This window comes from Electrona antarctica (assembly GCF_951216825.1).
Source record: "Electrona antarctica genome assembly, chromosome: 13".
In the NCBI taxonomy this organism is placed as follows: domain Eukaryota; kingdom Metazoa; phylum Chordata; class Actinopteri; order Myctophiformes; family Myctophidae; genus Electrona; species Electrona antarctica.
The window spans coordinates 40,863,986-40,881,259 of record NC_136794.1 but is presented as its reverse complement, the minus strand read 5'-3'; the positions used below and the strand labels follow the sequence as shown (position 1 = coordinate 40,881,259).

The window sequence follows — 17,274 nt, the reverse complement described above, 5'->3', positions numbered from 1 at the left end:
ATGGACGTTGACAGTGAAACTCATCTAATTGACCATGACTTCAGTGGTGTTCGCCAACCGTTCCTCATCGGTGTGTCCGGAGGCACCGCCAGTGGCAAGTCGTCCGTGTGCGACAAGATCATCGAGCTGCTGGGACAGAACGAGATCGACCACCGGCAGCGGCAGGTGGCCATCATCAGGCAGGACAGTTTCTACAGGGAGCTCACCCCGGACGAGATGGCCCTAGCACTGAAGGGCCAGTTCAACTTTGATCACCCGGATGCCTTTGACAGCGAGCTGATCACGGAGACGCTCAGGCAGTTAATGCAGGGAGAGGCCACCCAGATACCCGTCTACGACTTTGTCACCAATTCCAGGAAAGAGGAGTCTGTGACGGTGTACCCAGCCGACGTGGTGCTGTTTGAAGGAATCTTGACGTTCTACTCGCAGGAAATCCGGGACCTCTTTCAAATGAAGCTCTTCGTGGACACGGACGCGGACACGCGGCTCGCACGCAGAGTTCTAAGGGACATCAGCGATCGAGGCAGGGACCTGTCGCATGTGCTGACACAATATCTAAACTTGGTTAAACCGTCCTTCGAGGAGTTCTGTTTACCCACAAAGAAGTACGCGGATGTGATCATTCCGCGAGGAGTAGATAACCTCGTGGCTATCAACCTGATAGTGCAGCACATCCAGGACATTCTAAACGGTGGCTTCAGCATGCGCCACAATGGAAACGGCACTCGGGCGTCCGAGTCCAGCAGCCGCCCACATTGACCACGCCGCACTAAGCAATAAAGGAGGAATTTCTGTCATTCTATTCATGTTATTAGATATATGTTTTACGCCATGGCTGTCCAAGAGGTGCTAGCCGATATGAGACGGTCTGTATGTCTATGTCTGTGTCCAGAGTTAATCTCGCTGATTAGCGCCAAACTTTGTATGCACACTGCCAGGAGTTGTACCGACAGGGTAGAATTTCATCACTTTAGGGTCAAGGCCCGGAAGGCCACCAGGCCTTTCATGGTGTTGTAATGTATTTGTGTACACAAAAGCCAAATGCCAGGGCAGAAAGGCCATCAAATACAATAATATGGTTTTGAGAAATAATGAAATGCATAGCTATCAGAGAGATGATGTTTACTTCATCACAAAATAATGTCTTGGTATTGTCAAATTAGTCAACTACTGAGTCAAAACGTCTAATGTGCTCAGCCCTGGACTAATCATTGTCGCACGATTTATGTGAAGATGGGGATGGGGAGGTGCGTGGTTAGGAATTCAGAATCTCAACAAAATAAAAAAAGCTTTTGACTAGCCTGATTATCAGACTGAAGCTTGAGAGTGGGCAGCTGAGGGACCAAATTCATAACCTATTTTTTTCACAAGCCTAATGTTTTATATTTTTTAAAGGCACCATAGATAAGTCAAAATCTGGCCACTTCGTGTCTGAGATCCCTTTTTACAGTTCTTTTCTCCTGTGTGAACATTTTGTTTGTATTTTTGAGTGGTGTAAACCACTCCTACAACTGGCTTTGTTAGTCTATCTGTCTGTCTGTCTGTCTGTCTGTGCTCAAAAAATGAGCATGTTTGCTATGGTCACCCAGTTCACACGGGTGTGATTTCATTACGTCAGACATTACGTCAGACCACAGCTGATCAGTCTATATAAGACCTTACACCACTCAGTTCACACGGGTGTGATTTTTTTAATTTTGTCCTAATACTTTCAGACCTTAAATAAATAAATAAAAGGGGATCCAGGATTGTACTCTGACTCTGAGGTTTGATCTGCCTGTGGCAGCCTTGAACAAGAGTACAATCCTAAAAGGAAAGATCACACCCAAGTGAGGGGCGCTCTTATCATCATACATCATCACATCCCATACTCAGCCAATCAAATCATCACATTTCGTGGTATCAACACACAAAGCTGTGCATTGGATGGGCTAGTGCCCCTCAAAAAATTAGAAATTAAACAGATTAGGGGGCAGCAGTAGATGTAGTCATCTGCCTTTATGGGATCCATTTCTCACCACTCACAGGAGCGCTTATACCCTTCTCCATTTATTACCAAACAAATGTTGGCCCCACCAACATTTTCTGGCAAATCGAATTGTTTCATCCAGTGGTTTTCAACCAGTGGTCCGGGGACCACCAATGGTCCTAGAGGGGGTTCCAGGTGATCCCCAGCTAAATGATGGAGAGTTTGGTAACCAAATGGACCCTTATAGATCTTTAAAGGGCCACTTCACCCCTTTTGCAACCAGATCTTATTTTAATGATGTTTGGGAGACAATACACACTTTCCTGGGGTTTTTATGTGGGTAATGTGTTTTTAGATATTTTAGTATTTCAAAGTGTACTTTGAAATACTAAAATATCTAAAAACACATTACACATTACCATTATTTCACCATAATGGTATTAACCTTATCTTGAAGTACATACATCCCTCTTGATGATTTGCTCATGTCAGACAAAGCCATATATGGTTATTAGTTCTGACCTCATAGTGATGGAATAAAAAGCGTAACCCACGTCATGCTTCAATGCACAAATCTGGGTACTTAATTGTATCCATTTGTATCTGAGTTTCATGTCAGGGTACACATCTCTGCAATGGTAGGTCCATGAGAGACTTTTATTTTAATACGGTTCTTTCATTAGCCCGCTCTTTGGCTGCCCAGCGTCCCGTGCCTTTGGAAAAGGTCCAAAAGCTACAATGCATGTGCCCTTTAGAAGTTCAGGGTGTGTTCACCTTGGACGCACGTCGCAGAGATGCCGTCATAGCACTAGCCGTGTTTCTAGTGGAGTCTGACTTACAGAACAAAGACACACTCGTGTCTTACTTCCTCAGCCTGTTAAGAGGGCTATGGCGGATCCAGTGGATCGAAGAAAGCTCCAGAAAGAAATTGAGAGGTTCTCTCCCCGTTGCGGAAAACTTCAGCTTCTGTTTAGTGACCCTGTTGTCAGACGTGGCTCAGAGGGACCCAGACTCCAGACAACAGGTATTAGACACCGTCATGGAAACTATGCAGGAGATGCAGAAGATGTGCCAGACGCCCGAAGCCCATGATAAAGTGTACCTCTGCAAGTACATTGTTCCCTGCCTACTGGGGATGACGAGGGCGTTTGGTCGCTATAGCAACACGGACAAGGCTCTGCTGTCCCAGCTGTTTCCCAGGAATTCGCCTCAGACACAATGTTTTACAGAGGAGACCGTATGGTCCTTCCATGACTTCCACTCCATCACGCCGTCCTCACTGCTGGTAGTGTGCCAGAGAGACAGTCCACATACACACACTGGAACCAACTCGGATGCCTCCTCACCGGCCAGTTCTGATGCCAGGGGCCACTCCCCCTGCTCTCCTACAGCTCCAGGTCCACACTGCTTTGAAGGAGCCTACTTGCCTGCCAGCGGTGAGGTGGATCCCGACTACTACTTCTCCAGAGTCAGCTCCAGCTTTTCCATGCCTCCTCTCTTCGTGGGAGGAGGGGAAGGCAAGATGGAGCTGCCAGTTGACCTGCTGAGACAGCTCCTCAGCATGGCGAAGAATTTTGTTAATGACTCCTTTCTAAAAACTCTGGATGCTACCCTGTTGTATGTCACGGAGGCCAATGCTGAAATCAGCTTATATTACAGCAACTTTAGTGACCCTCTCTATGTCTGTATGTTCAAAATGCTGAGAGACACACTATACTACTCGAAAGACTTGCAGCCGGAATTTGTGCTAGAAGTGCACAACTTTGTCCTGGAGCAGTTCAACAGCAGCCATTCTGAGCTGCAGTGTGTCCTCCACAACACAGGGCCAGGGGAACCTAGCCCCTTCGAGCTCTGTTTCCAAGCCAGTGCTGCCTGTGTGGACCTCATGGTGTGGGCTATCAATGATGAGCAAGGAGCAAATGAGTTGTGTACCAAGCTGTCAGACACACTGCAGTCTAAAACCTCCAGTAAAGTAATCGTAGCACACATGCCCCTGTTCATCTGTTACCTACAAGGTCTTGGACATCTGTGTGAGAGATTTCCAGGCTTGGCCCGCTCTGCCACCACCTCTCTCAGGGATTTCCTGGTGGTTCCCTCCCCTGTTCTGATAGAGCTCTACAAATACCACAGCCAGTACCGCGCAAGCAATGAAATCAGGATCAATGCCACCACCAAGCACTGCCAGCCAACCTTCAACACCCTGTCCAGCAGGAAGAATCAACCCTCTATGTATGAGCAACTCAGAGATATCTCTATTGACAACATCTGCAGATGTCTCAAGGCCGGTTTGACGCTGGTTCCAGTGATAGTGGAGGCCTTCCTGGACAGCCTGTCCAACTATCTCTACATCTCACAGGAGAGTGAAAAGGATGCCCATCTGATCCCAGATCACACCATCAGAGTGCTGGGTCACATCGCCGTGGCTCTGAGGGACACGCCCAAGGTCATGGAACCCATCTTGCAGATCCTCCAGGAGAGGTTCTGCCAGCCTCCTTCATCACTGGATGCACTGATCGTAGACCAGCTGGGTTCCATGGTCATCACCGGAAACCAATACATCTACCAGGAGGTGTGGAACCTGTTCCAGCAGATCAGTGTGAAGGCCAGCTCAGCGGTTTACTCGGCCACTAAAGACTGTAGAGACCATGGATACAGGCACTGCTCCCTGGCTGTGATAAATGCACTGGCCAATATTGCAGCCAACCTGCAGGGGGAGCCACTGGTGGACAATCTGATGGTTGACCTACTGAAGCTGTTTGTTCAGCTGGGCCTGGAAGGAAAGAGGGCCAGCGAGAGGGCCTCAGACAAAGGGCCTGCCCTTAAGGCATCAAATAGCGCTGGCAACCTCGGTGTCCTCATCCCAGTCTTTGCCGTGCTGACCAGACGCCTTCCACCAATCAAGGAGGCCAAGCCCCGTCTCCAGAAGCTGTTCCGTGACTTCTGGTTGTACTCTGTGGTCATGGGGTTTGGAGTAGAGGGAAGTGGTCTGTGGCCAGAGGAGTGGTATGAGGGAGTATGTGAGATCGCTACCAAGTCTCCCCTCCTCACCTTCCCCAATGGAAAGCCTCTCCGCTCAGAGCTGCAGTACAACTCAGCCCTGAAGAATGACACAGTCACCCCAGCAGAGCTGAGTGACCTGCGATCCACCATCATCAACCTCCTGCATCCGTCGCCAGAGGACTCTGCGCTCATCAATAGACTAGACTTTGCCATGTCCACGTACCTGCTGTCAGTCTACAGATTGGAATACATGAGAATGCTGCATTCCAATGACCCCGAAAGGTTTCAGGTCATGTTCAGATACTTTGAAGACAAAGCCATTCAAAAAGACAAGTCTGGCATGTTGCAGTGTGTTATTTCTGTTGGGGATAGGATATTTGATGTCTTCCTGCAAATGATGGCTGAGAAGCCCAAGACCAAAGAGCACGAGGAGGAGCTGGAATGTCATGCACAGTTTCTATTGGTCAACTTTAACCACACCGACAAACGGATCCGTAGAGTTGCGGACAAATACTTGGCTGGTTTGGTCGAGACATTCCCGAATCTGCTGTGGAGCGGTCGTGTGTTGAAGACCATGCTGGACATCTTACAGACACTCTCTCTGTCACTCAGCGCTGACCTCCACAAGGACCCGCCCTACTACGCCATTCCAGATACCGCCTACACAATCACCGTCCCAGATACGTATGAGGCCAGAGAGAGCATAGTGAAGGACTTTAACGCCCACTATGGTCAGATCCTGAAAGAGGCCATGAAATGGGCACCCTCTATCACCAAGTCCCACCTGCAGGAATACTTGAGCAAGCATCAGAACTGGGCTTCAGGACTGTCTGAGCACACAGGCCTGGCGATGGCCACAGAGAGTACACTGCACTTTGCTGGCAGCAACAGACAGAGTACCACACTAGGCGCTTCTTTTCCTCAGACCATCCAGCTGACTGCGAGGCCAGCCTGTGTGAATAAGGACTACTCAAACTTTGTGGCTTCCCTCAACCTACGGAACCACTACACTGGAGAAGTGGCAGGTATGATCCAGTTCTCCAAGCAGACCCACAGTCGGTCAGACCTGACCAAGCTGATTGTCTGTCTGACGACCGATGCTCTGGACAGAAAAGACGCGGAATCCTTCACTCAAGCCATGTTCAAGATGACTGCTCTGCTGATCAGTACCAAAGACTGTGATCCTCACCTCTTGCATCACCTGTGCTGGTCTCCTCTGAAGATGTTTACAGAACACGGTATGGAGACCGCCATCGCCTGCTGGGATTGGCTACTGGCCGCAAACAAGGGAGTCGAAGTCCCGTTCATGCGCGAAATGGCAGGTGCTTGGCAGAATACAGTGGAACAGAAGATGGGATTGTTCTCAGAGACTAAGGTAGAAGCAGACCCTCTGGCCGCCTCAGAGGACAGCCAGCCCAAGGCCTGCCCCCCCGACATCATGCCTCACTTCCTCTGGATAGAGTTCCTGGTGCAGAGATTTGAGATAGCCAAGTACTGCAGCGCTGACCAGGTGGAAATATTCACCACAATACTCCAGAGGTCATTGTCGCACAATGTCGGAGGAGCCAACAGCAGTCTCAACAAACACGTTGGTGCCATAGGGCCGAGATACAGACTGCTCACCCTGGGCCTTATGCTCCTGCACTCCGATGCCATGACAAATGCCACCATACGCAATGTGCTGAGGGAGAAGATTTATTCCACAGCCTTTGATTACTTCAGTGTGGCTCCTAAGTTTCCCACGCAGAACGAGAAAAGGCTGAGAGAAGATATCAGCATAATGATCAATTTCTATGCCAGCCTGATGTCGGACAGGAAATATCTGGCTGCCAACCAGCTGGTCACCCCAGACCCTCAGGACAGCCTGTCTGTGGTCACTGACAGTCGCAGTAGTCTGGATGTGGCTGTGGGTCAGAGGCAGCAGGCGGCTCAGGGATGGATCAATACTTACCCCCTGTCCTCTAGCATGTCCACCACATCCAAGAAGTCTGGAACAAGTAAGAAAAACGTCAAAGGCCCTCAGCTGCCCAAGTACTACACTAAACGTAGAACTCTACTGCTAGCACTGCTGGTCAGTGAGATTGAGCGGCTGACAACGTGGTACAACCCCCTGTCCACTCCGGAGCTGACAATCTCCACAGAGCAGTCAGTGGAGACCAGCATCACTAACTGCAGGTACAGATCCCTCAACCTAACTGAGAAACAGTGGAAGGATAACGTGAACCTGGCCTGGAGCATAGCTCCCTATCTAGCCCTGCAGCTACCTGCCAGGTTCAAGAACACAGAGGCCATCGTATCAGAGGTGACTCGTCTAGTGCGTCTGGACCCAGCTGCCGTATGTGACATCCCAGCGGCCGTCAAGTTCTTGGCAACGTGGCAAACCATTGACGCTGACTCTCCGGAGCTGAGTCACATCCTGTGCTGGGCCCCCACTGACCCCCCCACCGCACTCTCCTATTTCTCCTCCATGTACCCCCACCACCCCCTGACTGCCCAGTATGGGGTCAAAGTACTCCGTTCCTTCCCACCAGATGCCATACTATTTTACATTCCTCAGATTGTACAAGCACTTCGATATGACAAGATGGGTTATGTGAGAAAGTACATTTTGTGGGCGGCTCAGACATACCAGCTACTGGCCCACCAATTCATCTGGAACATGAAGACCAACATCTACCGACTGGATGAGGAAGGACATCTCAAGAAAGACCCGGATATAGGTGAGCTGTTGGAGCACATGGTGGAGGAGATCACTGGCTCCATGTCTGTCCCAGCCAAAGACTTCTACCAGAGAGAGTTTGACTTCTTCAACAAGATCATCAATGTGTCTGCCATCATGAAGCCTTTGCCTAAGGGGGAGGAGAGGAAGAGAGCGTGTCTGGAGGCCATATCCCAGATCAAGGTCCAACCCGGTTGTTACCTCCCCACTAACCCAGAGGCTCTAATCCTGGACATAGATTACAAGTCTTGCACACCAATGCAGAGTGCTGCTAAAGCCCCATACCTGGCCAGATTCAAAGTGAAGAGATGTGGCATTATTGAACTGGAAAAACATGTTCTGCAGCGTCGCTCAGATTCCCTGGACGAGGGTAAGAGTGAAGAGGAGGCCAAGAGAATATTCTGGCAAGCAGCCATTTTTAAAGTGGGAGACGACTGCAGACAGGACATGCTGGCTCTCCAGATCATTGGCCTGTTTAAGAACATCTTCCAGTTGGTGGGTCTGGACCTGTATGTCCACCCCTACAGAGTGGTGGCCACTGCGCCAGGGTGTGGCGTGATCGAGGGCATCCCAGACTGCAAGTCTCGTGACCAGCTGGGCCGGCAGACGGACGTTGGCATGTACGAGTACTTCAGGAACCAGTATGGTGACGAATCGACGCAGGAATTCCAGAAGGCGCAGTACAACTTCATCCGCAGCATGGCCGCCTACAGTCTGCTTCTCTTCCTTTTGCAGATCAAAGACAGACACAATGGCAACATCATGTTGGACAGCGAGGGCCACCTCCTTCACATTGACTTCGGCTTCATCTTTGAGAGTTCTCCCGGCGGTAACCTGGGCTGGGAGCCGGACATCAAGCTGACAGACGAGATGGTGATGATCATGGGCGGAAAGATGGAGGCCACGCCCTTCAAATGGTTCACGGAGATGTGCGTGAAGGGATACCTGGCTGTCAGGCCTTATATGGACGCAGTGGTCTCCCTCGTCACCCTCATGCTGGATATCGGTCTCCCCTGCTTCAGAGGACAGACGGTCAAGTTGCTCAAGCAGCGATTTAACCCAAGCATGAGTGAAAAGGAGGCGGCCGCCTTCATCATCAAAGTCATCCAGAACTGCTTCCTCAGTAACAGGAGCAGAACGTATGACATGCTCCAGTACTACCAGAACCAAATCCCATGCTAAAAACGTCTTTGCGTGTTCCTATACAGACACACAGATCCATTTCATTTTCTATGGAGAGCATCTGACGCAAGGTCTTCATTCTCTTCAATAAAGGTTTTCAAGGCCAGGTTTTCGAACAGTCATATCTGAAATTTGCATGAACCCATTTTGGGTGGGAACCCCCTTTGCTGTTAGCATTATGTTATGCTTTAGCTATTGAAAAATTGCAGATCTACAAGCTCATAGCGCGCCACCGAGTGGTGCGCTACGAGCTTGTAGGTCTGCTATTTTTGAAAAATCGAAGAACGACTGACATAGAAACATAGCTTTTTCAGAAAACTGTCAGGATGTAGAAGACATTTTTAGAATCTGATCTCAGGTCAAAATGGGTTAAGTTGGTTGAATTCAACTTTATGCAAATAAGGTCCACCCACCACAACATTGAGGGATTGGGAATCTCTGGTCACTATCACACTAAAGACATGGTGTTTGTCCTCCACCTGGGAACTCCGGTGCACCTTTTCATGCAAACTGTCAAGCAGTGCTGGTCAAATATGAATCACGGTTATGTTAACTGCACTGCGTATTTCTTGCCACAAATGTTTTCATAAATGCTGTATACTTATGGTGTTCCCATTGGCTGCCAGGCACAACAGAGACCTTCAGAATTCGGTGCATCTGTAGCATAAGTCAGGGGTTGGATGAGTTGTGTGTATTGGGGAAGAGACAAACAAGGTGACACAGGAGCTCGTTTGTAAGTATTTTTTCCTCGTCTTGCTGTCTTTTTTTTACCACTATTGTTTTTGCTCTGCATAATAGTATGTTGAGTTTGTTGTTTTAGTTTTGGGTGGGAGCTTTTGGTTTAGGTTAGGTTGGATGTTTAGTTTTGGGGATGTTTAGTTTTGGTACAGTAGGTCAGTCGGTGTTCAGCGGCCAATTGCATTGTTGGCCCATCGGTTTCTTCCCAATATTATCCCAGCTCTCTTACCACTTTTGCTGGGATAGTTGGTTTGGTTTAAATTAAAAAAACCTTTTGTTGGCATTCGCAGTTATGTTTTTCCCTTTTATGTCCATATATGGAGATCGCTGATGTCATCAGTGTATGCCCATACATGGGCATGCCCCTTTTGTGCCCATATATAGGCACACTCCATATTTGGGCATAGCTGCATTGGGAACTCCTCGGCAGGTCGCACTGCCAGAGCTGTGTCTGTTTTATGCCCATATATGGAGATCTCTGATGTCATCCTTACTATCCGTACTAACCTTGATTCATATTTAATTAGCACTGCTTGATAGTTTGCATGAAAAGGTTCCCATATGTTGGTATGCCCATATATGGGCATATCGGTTGGCACAGCGGTTCAGGATGACTGCATACCTATACAACGCAAAGGGCGCAAGTCAAATGTTCCGAATTTTACAGGACAGCTTTATGATTGTAATTATTTCAATAAAAACAATATACTTAATTAACATGTACGGATAAGGCTACAATGAATGTTTTTTTAATTATGTGTTTTTATGTTGTTTTAATTACGGTAAATAATTACAATCAATGTAAAGTCCTGTCCTGTAAAATTCCGAAAGTGTCACTTATGCCCTTTGCGCTCCAAGCCCTCAATATATCCGACCGGATCGGTGTGGTTATGGCTCGAGTCATTTGGTTGATTGCACTTGAGTTAGTACGAAGCTTAGATAATAAGCTTAGCTTAGTCAATAATAAACCCCCTTTTCATTCGTCATGCTATGCTATGCCCAGCGTGAAAATCAAGCATAACCCAGCAAAAATGTCTCACGAAGCCCTGCCTATCTTTGACCTTTTTCTCTATCTCTCTCCGAGTTATGCCCCACGGACAGACATTTTGTTCGCGGACTGAGATTTGGTGCTTTTTTGAGTGTTGTAAACCACTCCAACAACTGGCTTTGTTAGTTTACGTGTCCACGTGTCCACGTGTTTGTTCGTACCAAAACAATGAGCATGGTTGCTATGGTCACTCAGTTCACACGGGTGTGATTTCATTACGCCAGACATTACGTCAGACCACAGCTGATCAGGCTATATAATACCTTACACCAGTCAGTTCACACGGGTGTGATTTTTATGGTATGATCAGTGCCGTTAAGATGAGAGCGTTGTGACAACTCTGTTCACAGTTCACTTCATCGGGCCAGTCCTTAGAGTATACGGGCCAGTCCAATGGTGGCTCTTCTAGACTTCTATTGGCGAAGCTGAGCTTGGCGATGAGTGACAAAGTCCTGGACTGGAAGTTGACAAAATGCACTGGACTGCAAATGCACTTTAATGATCTTAAATCCCTTTATTTTAGATTGTTTTGTTAGTAATCATACAATATAAACATTACAGAGACTTTAGTTGTTACTGTACAATACTTTAAAACAGTTGCCATGTTGCACACGTGCCTAAAATTGCTGTGCTCGTTGAAAGCAATGTATTTCTTTTTTTTTGTTTGAGTCAGTTTAATTGAGTGCATCACTCAATTAAACTGACTCAAACAAAAAAAACTTAAAAACTCAAAAGTAAACACTTTCAACACTATAACACAATTCCAGAGAAAACGTTTTAAACTTGCGTTGGAATCACAGACAGACAGAGGGCAATGTGACCACAGATTGGCAAACATTAAGATCACTAAAGACAGTTTGCTGCTGAAATCTCTGTTTAAGTCGAAGGTTCCAGCCGTCCACAATGCACTGAGTGTCTTTGTGCAGAACTACTGGAATGCTGAAGGAATACAGCAGAAATGTATGTTCTCCACAGCACGCCTTCCATGTCGCTGAAGCTTTCGTCACCATCAATGGGGTCTGGTCAAACCAGTAGGTTGCTTGTGCTGTTGTCTTGGTTGTTTTATGCCACAGGCTGTGGAGTCATCAGATCAAAATCGGGCAGATTTCTTGCAACCCAAACACCAGCTGCAAATAAACCCAAGTTGACCAGTAGGTTCCTTCTAAAATCATTTCTGTCTGCTGCGAATTGGCAAGCAGACGTGATCCATTCTACCACACCGCGCATCTTTCTTTAATGCGACTATATGTGAGTGTGACTGTGTGATACGGAACCACGCGGAGCAGAATAACCGAAAGCAATGTATTTCAAACTCCAACTTGTCAGACTCCAGGGCTGCATGAACATGTTTTCTGCCCCCTCAATGACGCCACTCTCCTATATATACTAGTCTACACCACTCTGGGTATGATGACGATGATATGTCTATTTGTTGACATTGACAACGACTCTCTGCTAATCAAAAGTGATGTCAGCACTAACAGTGATGTCACTGTCACTATAAAAGAGAAAGAGTTCATCATATGAATAGTTAGGCTTGAGATCAGGTTTGTACCAGTACAGATGGAGGAAACAGGTGTGAGTCGGATAGATGCTGTTGAAACAAGAGGAGCTAGTGGAGGTAGCGAGTCACCACCCAACTTCCATGGGTGCTCCAAGGAAGTAAGGGTAGAGGCACCAGGCAGGGATGAGGACTGTCCCAGCAGCGACCTCAGAGAGCCAGAGCTGGACCCTGTAGTAGATACCAAGACAGGAGACGACAAGGCCTTCACAAAGGAGGTGGTTCTACTGATGCAGTCCCTGAACACCCTAGCCACTCCAGAAGAGAAACTGGCTGCCCTAAGGAGAACGCAGACCGCAGACCAGCTGGAAGAGAATCGCTGTGTGCAGAAACAGCTGAAGGCCTTGCAGAAGAAGCAGTCCCAGATTGTCAAGGAGAAGGCTCAGCTGCAACGGGAACACGGCAACGCCATCCTGGGCCGCAGCAAGATGGAGAGCTTATGCAGGGAACTAAGTAAACAAAACAAGACGTTGAGGGATGATTACGCTCAGTGGTCGAGGAAATACGACCAACAGCGCGAAGAGGACATGCGGCGCCTCCAGGTGACAAAGAGTGAAATTGAGGTGCAGATGGAGCAGTACAGCTCGCAGAATACCATGCTGCGTCAGGAGAACCTGGAGCTGTCCGAGAAGCTCAAGAAGCTCATTGAGCAGTATGAACTCAGAGAGGAGCACATGGACCAGGTGTTCAAGAACAAGGACCTGCAGCAACAGCTGATGACAGACAAGTTGGAGAGAATGGCCGAGATGATGACGGCAATAGAGGAGAAGCATCAGAGAGAGAAGGACTTTCTACTGAAGGACGCCACAGAGTCCAAGGAGCAGGAGACACATCTCAAGCAACAGCTGTCCCAATGCATGGCCAAGTTTGAGGAGTTCAAAAGCACTCTGGTCAAAAGCAACGAGGTCTTCACCACCTACAGACAAGAGATGGAGAAGATGACCAAGAAGACAAGGAAGCTGGAGAAGGAGACTACGCAGTGGAGGGGCAAATGGCAAAGCAATAACCAGGCTCTGCTGCAGATGACGGAAGAGAGAATGTTGCACGATGTCCAATTCAAGGCCCAACAAGAGAAGCAGGAGCGCCTAGAGAAGCTGTGCAGGGCTCTTCAGCAAGAGAGAAACGACCTCAACAAGCAGCTCACCCTCCTCCGGGAGAAAGGTGGGGAGGAGGAAGGGGCTGAAAACCGCCTGAAGGAGGGTCAAGGTGGGGTGGAAGGTACTGCAAACCTCCTGATAGAGGGGCAAGGTGGGGAGGAAGGGACTGCAAACGTCCAGGAGCAAGGTTGGGCGGAAGGTGGTGCAAACCCTCTGGGACCACCCCAGCTGACAGAGCCATCGCCTGCAGAGGGTAGTGGTTCAGTGCCAGGTGAGAGGGCAGCTGAGACTGAGGCGGAGGGGATTCACCAGCCCTCAAGGACCCCCGCCCTAGAGGAGGAGCTAGAGAAGGCTACTGCTGATGCAACTACCACCACCAGCAGCAGCCTCCCTACAGTCCCCGACACAACAGCTGCAGCTGAAAATGCTGCTGCTGCTTGGTGGGGCGAACGGTACTTCAGTTAAGTGGATTACAGACGTACACACATGACATGGTGAGACATGGTACATTTATAGATATAGATTCAAACACAAATCCTTGCAAATAAAAGAGACAAATAGAAATAGTAACTGCAGAAGAGAATACTGAGAGGGGATTCCTTCAAACATGCAGACTTTTGTGAAAGTGACACTATGAGGATGCCATGGCTAAAAATTGCTATCAAAGACAGCATTCCCCCCGATCAAGCCTCTGTGTTGACAACATCCAGAAATAATTCAGGTTTTGAATTTAAAGGAAATATGGGCAATTTTCTTGACCACTTAAGCTCTCTACTTTGTCGTACAACAAACAGTGAAAATGTACCATATACTACATGCTCACAATGCATCACAAATTCACGATGCAGCGCTTTGTGAGCTTGTAGATCCACTATTTTCACTATTTATCTAAACTTGCCCAAAACGAGGGGTGGGCAGGGTTTAATGTGGTTAACACAAATTCTTAAATTGTTAAATTATAATTAATATTATATCAAACATAGTGTAGACACTAGACAGTCTGCATTTCCCAGAAGGAAATGCATACAGTGTTCGGTCTGACCAGAAGCATGGATAAACATAATCCTCACCGGCGTTTAAAGTGAACACACACACACACACACACACACACACACACACACACACACACACACACACACACACACACACACACACACACACACACACACCCATCAAATCAAACCCAAATATTAGCTGCCCTCCATGTTCTTTGTCTGATCAGAGCCAGTAAATTATTCCATAATCTTTCTTATTTCTTTTTTTTTTTTAACTTTATGCCATGGTGGTAGACATTTATGCTGAATGACTCCTGCATTTCTTTGTCTTCCTTTCTCTTGCTATTTTCCATCTTTCTCTGCTATATCCTTTTCCCACTTCATCCTCAGACGTTCTGATTTGACTTGCAGCATCTAACACGTTAGAACCGTGCCCATTGGCACTGGCCTACTTGGAACGATGTATGAAAATGAATGCCCCACCCAGTTATTATGTTTGTGTCCCTTTTATGCCCATATATGGAGTTCTTTGTCAGGCATGTGCAAATGGAGTCTATGCTGATTGTGATGTCAGAACAGGCCAGCTCTATATATGGAGATACAGGGGTGATCAGGTCCAGAGCCCGGGAAGAGGCTTTTGTGCTGGTTCTGGACAACCGGCTATCTGCTGGACTCCACACCGGATACTGCACTCCCTGTCAGGGTGTTGGTTCGTCAGGTGACCTGACGAAGACCCACAAGGGGTCGAAACGTTGTCATCCTTCTAAATAAATACATTTCCTGTGGGAGCTACGAAACTGTGTACTTCTCCTTCTCCTGTACGTATCTTTTTGTTCTGCACCTGAAAGAGATGTGTGTACTTCCCTTTGGATTACACTCTGTATATGGCCAGCTCAGTGGCCTTGTGGTTAGAATGTCTGCCCTGAGACTGGGAGGTCGGGGTTCAATCCCCGGCCGGGTCATACCAAAGACCCAGTGCTTCCCTGCTTGACACTCAGCATCAAGGGTTGGATTGGGGGTAAATCCCTGCGACATACCAGCGTCATGTCCAGGTGGTGTACTTGTACATCAAGCTGCCTCACGCTACAGAAACAGGAGATAGGCTCCTGCCCTATGGACCTCATGGCTCAGCAAGGCTATATGGCCAGACCTCATCAAACCCTGTACACTCAAGTCACTTCCTCTGCTGCCACCCTTAGATCTCCATATGGAACTGACCTGTCTGACATTCCATACGTTGATCTGACCTCATCAAACCCTATACAATTAAGACACGCTCCATATCGCCCTCAGGGCGTCTTACTGGTAGATAGATATGTATGTATTTATTATAGTGTTTTTGTGTGTGTGTCATATGTATCTGCTACCCCCCAACACACAAGGCACTCATACTAGGCCCTGTAGCCTACTTGCATTTGTTCTAAATCCTCAAACCCTTATTGACCTTATACCAACCTTGAAACGTACCTTAGTTACGTCACCATCAACAGCCAATAAGGCACCAACATTCTTACCATGACATACATACATACATACATAGACATACAGTATATAGGTAGACGCCCCTTTCGGCTCTGGAGCGTATGTGCTCAAAGGAGGGCAAAGAAATCCCGAGATTCCTTGCGAAGCCCCGCGGAAGCATGAGCGTGCGTCACGGAGCGCATGTTCGGGTCTGTAAGTCCCGGAAAGGATGCGCTGTGATTGGCCAGTAATCACTTGAGTGGCAGCGTGCCTCACACTCTTCCGGCGTACTTCCTCTCCCAGTGTAAATTCTTCCGCCCTCCCGTCGACACACATCGCTCCAACAAACTGCAGTGGCCAATGAGGCATCTATTCTTTTAATATGTAGGCATACATACCCAGCCAATCACCAAACATACCTTAGTTACGTCATCACCATCAACAGCCAACCACCGGGGACAGGCCTACATACGCAGCCGACCACAGTACTTTTGCGCTCTGCTTGCGCAAGTAATAATCTCTCATATTAAGATTTTTCCTGTCTTAACCTTTTGACAGATATGTAGAAACATGTTATGTACATTTTGGTCAATGAAAACAAACAAACAAATAAATAATCACAACTCGGGTCAACAGACTGCAGAATCTGAACGTTCTATCTAACCTTTCTAATGCAAGGATATGAACAAATATTCATATTTGACCTGTGGACCCCCCTACCCTGATAGCAGTTGAATGTAGGAGTTGAAGCATCCAATTTAGTTTGACTCAGTTCCACATTTTTGGAAATAGCTGATCTACACGATCTGAGAAGCTCACTGCGCCTCGCAACGCCAGTTGCGGTGGGCTTGTAGATCTGCTATTATTTAGCAATTTGGACAATATTTAACATTTTTTTGTATTTTGTTGACCACTTTTGATTCTGTAATGGTATTTTTTAATTTAATTTGTTATCAGTGTAAAACATTTTGAATTGTCACTTCACTGTTATGGCGTGTGTTCTACTCATCTATCTACAAACTATGTATGAATGGTTAATTTGTTTGAACTGCTTCGCTAACGTTTTGCTTGGCTCTTCAGAGTGGATGACAGAAATCAAATTAGGAATGAGTTTGTGTGACTGGTCACTACTGGGCAAGCGAATTATGCTTCATTATATTTTTTTCACTTGTTGATTACATTTCATATGTTGGCCACAGGGAGGCAGTGTTGATTGTGAAACGGCCCACCCCAGAGGTCCATGAGGGTTGTTCCAAATTGGGTCCCGCATGCAGCAAAATGAGGAACAGTTTGAACACTTTTGAGCCCTATTTTATTTTATTTTTCCGCTACTCTGAAATAGCCGATCTATACATGCTCACAATGCATCTCAATTGTTTTGATCTTGTAGATCTGCTCTTTTCAAATAATGTTCGTCTTGACAAAATAATGTTTGACAGATCCTCTCTTACTTACGGGGGTCCCTGGCAACACATTTGGGGACCACAATGAGGTCTCTAGAGAC

General features: G+C 47.4%; 3 protein-coding genes across 3 annotated transcripts; all 3 read left to right on the top strand.

The window, feature by feature from the left end:
• LOC306934980 (uridine-cytidine kinase 2-B-like) lies at nt 1-759 on the top strand (the record flags this gene model as incomplete). Its single annotated transcript, XM_079517802.1, has 1 exon — nt 1-759. One exon carries the CDS (start codon nt 1-3, stop codon nt 757-759), a length of 759 nt encoding a protein of 252 aa, XP_079373928.1.
• Nucleotides 760-2,711: 1,952 nt separating this feature from the next.
• LOC306934979 (phosphatidylinositol 4-kinase alpha-like) lies at nt 2,712-8,870 on the top strand (the record flags this gene model as incomplete). Its single annotated transcript, XM_079517801.1, has 1 exon — nt 2,712-8,870. The coding sequence occupies one exon, from the start codon at nt 2,712-2,714 to the stop codon at nt 8,868-8,870; it is 6,159 nt and encodes a 2,052-aa protein (XP_079373927.1).
• A 3,349-nt stretch (nt 8,871-12,219) lies between these two features.
• LOC306934978 (alpha-taxilin-like) lies at nt 12,220-13,779 on the top strand (the record flags this gene model as incomplete). Its single annotated transcript, XM_079517800.1, has 1 exon — nt 12,220-13,779. The coding sequence occupies one exon, from the start codon at nt 12,220-12,222 to the stop codon at nt 13,777-13,779; it is 1,560 nt and encodes a 519-aa protein (XP_079373926.1).
• Between the last annotated feature and the right edge of the window lie 3,495 nt (nt 13,780-17,274).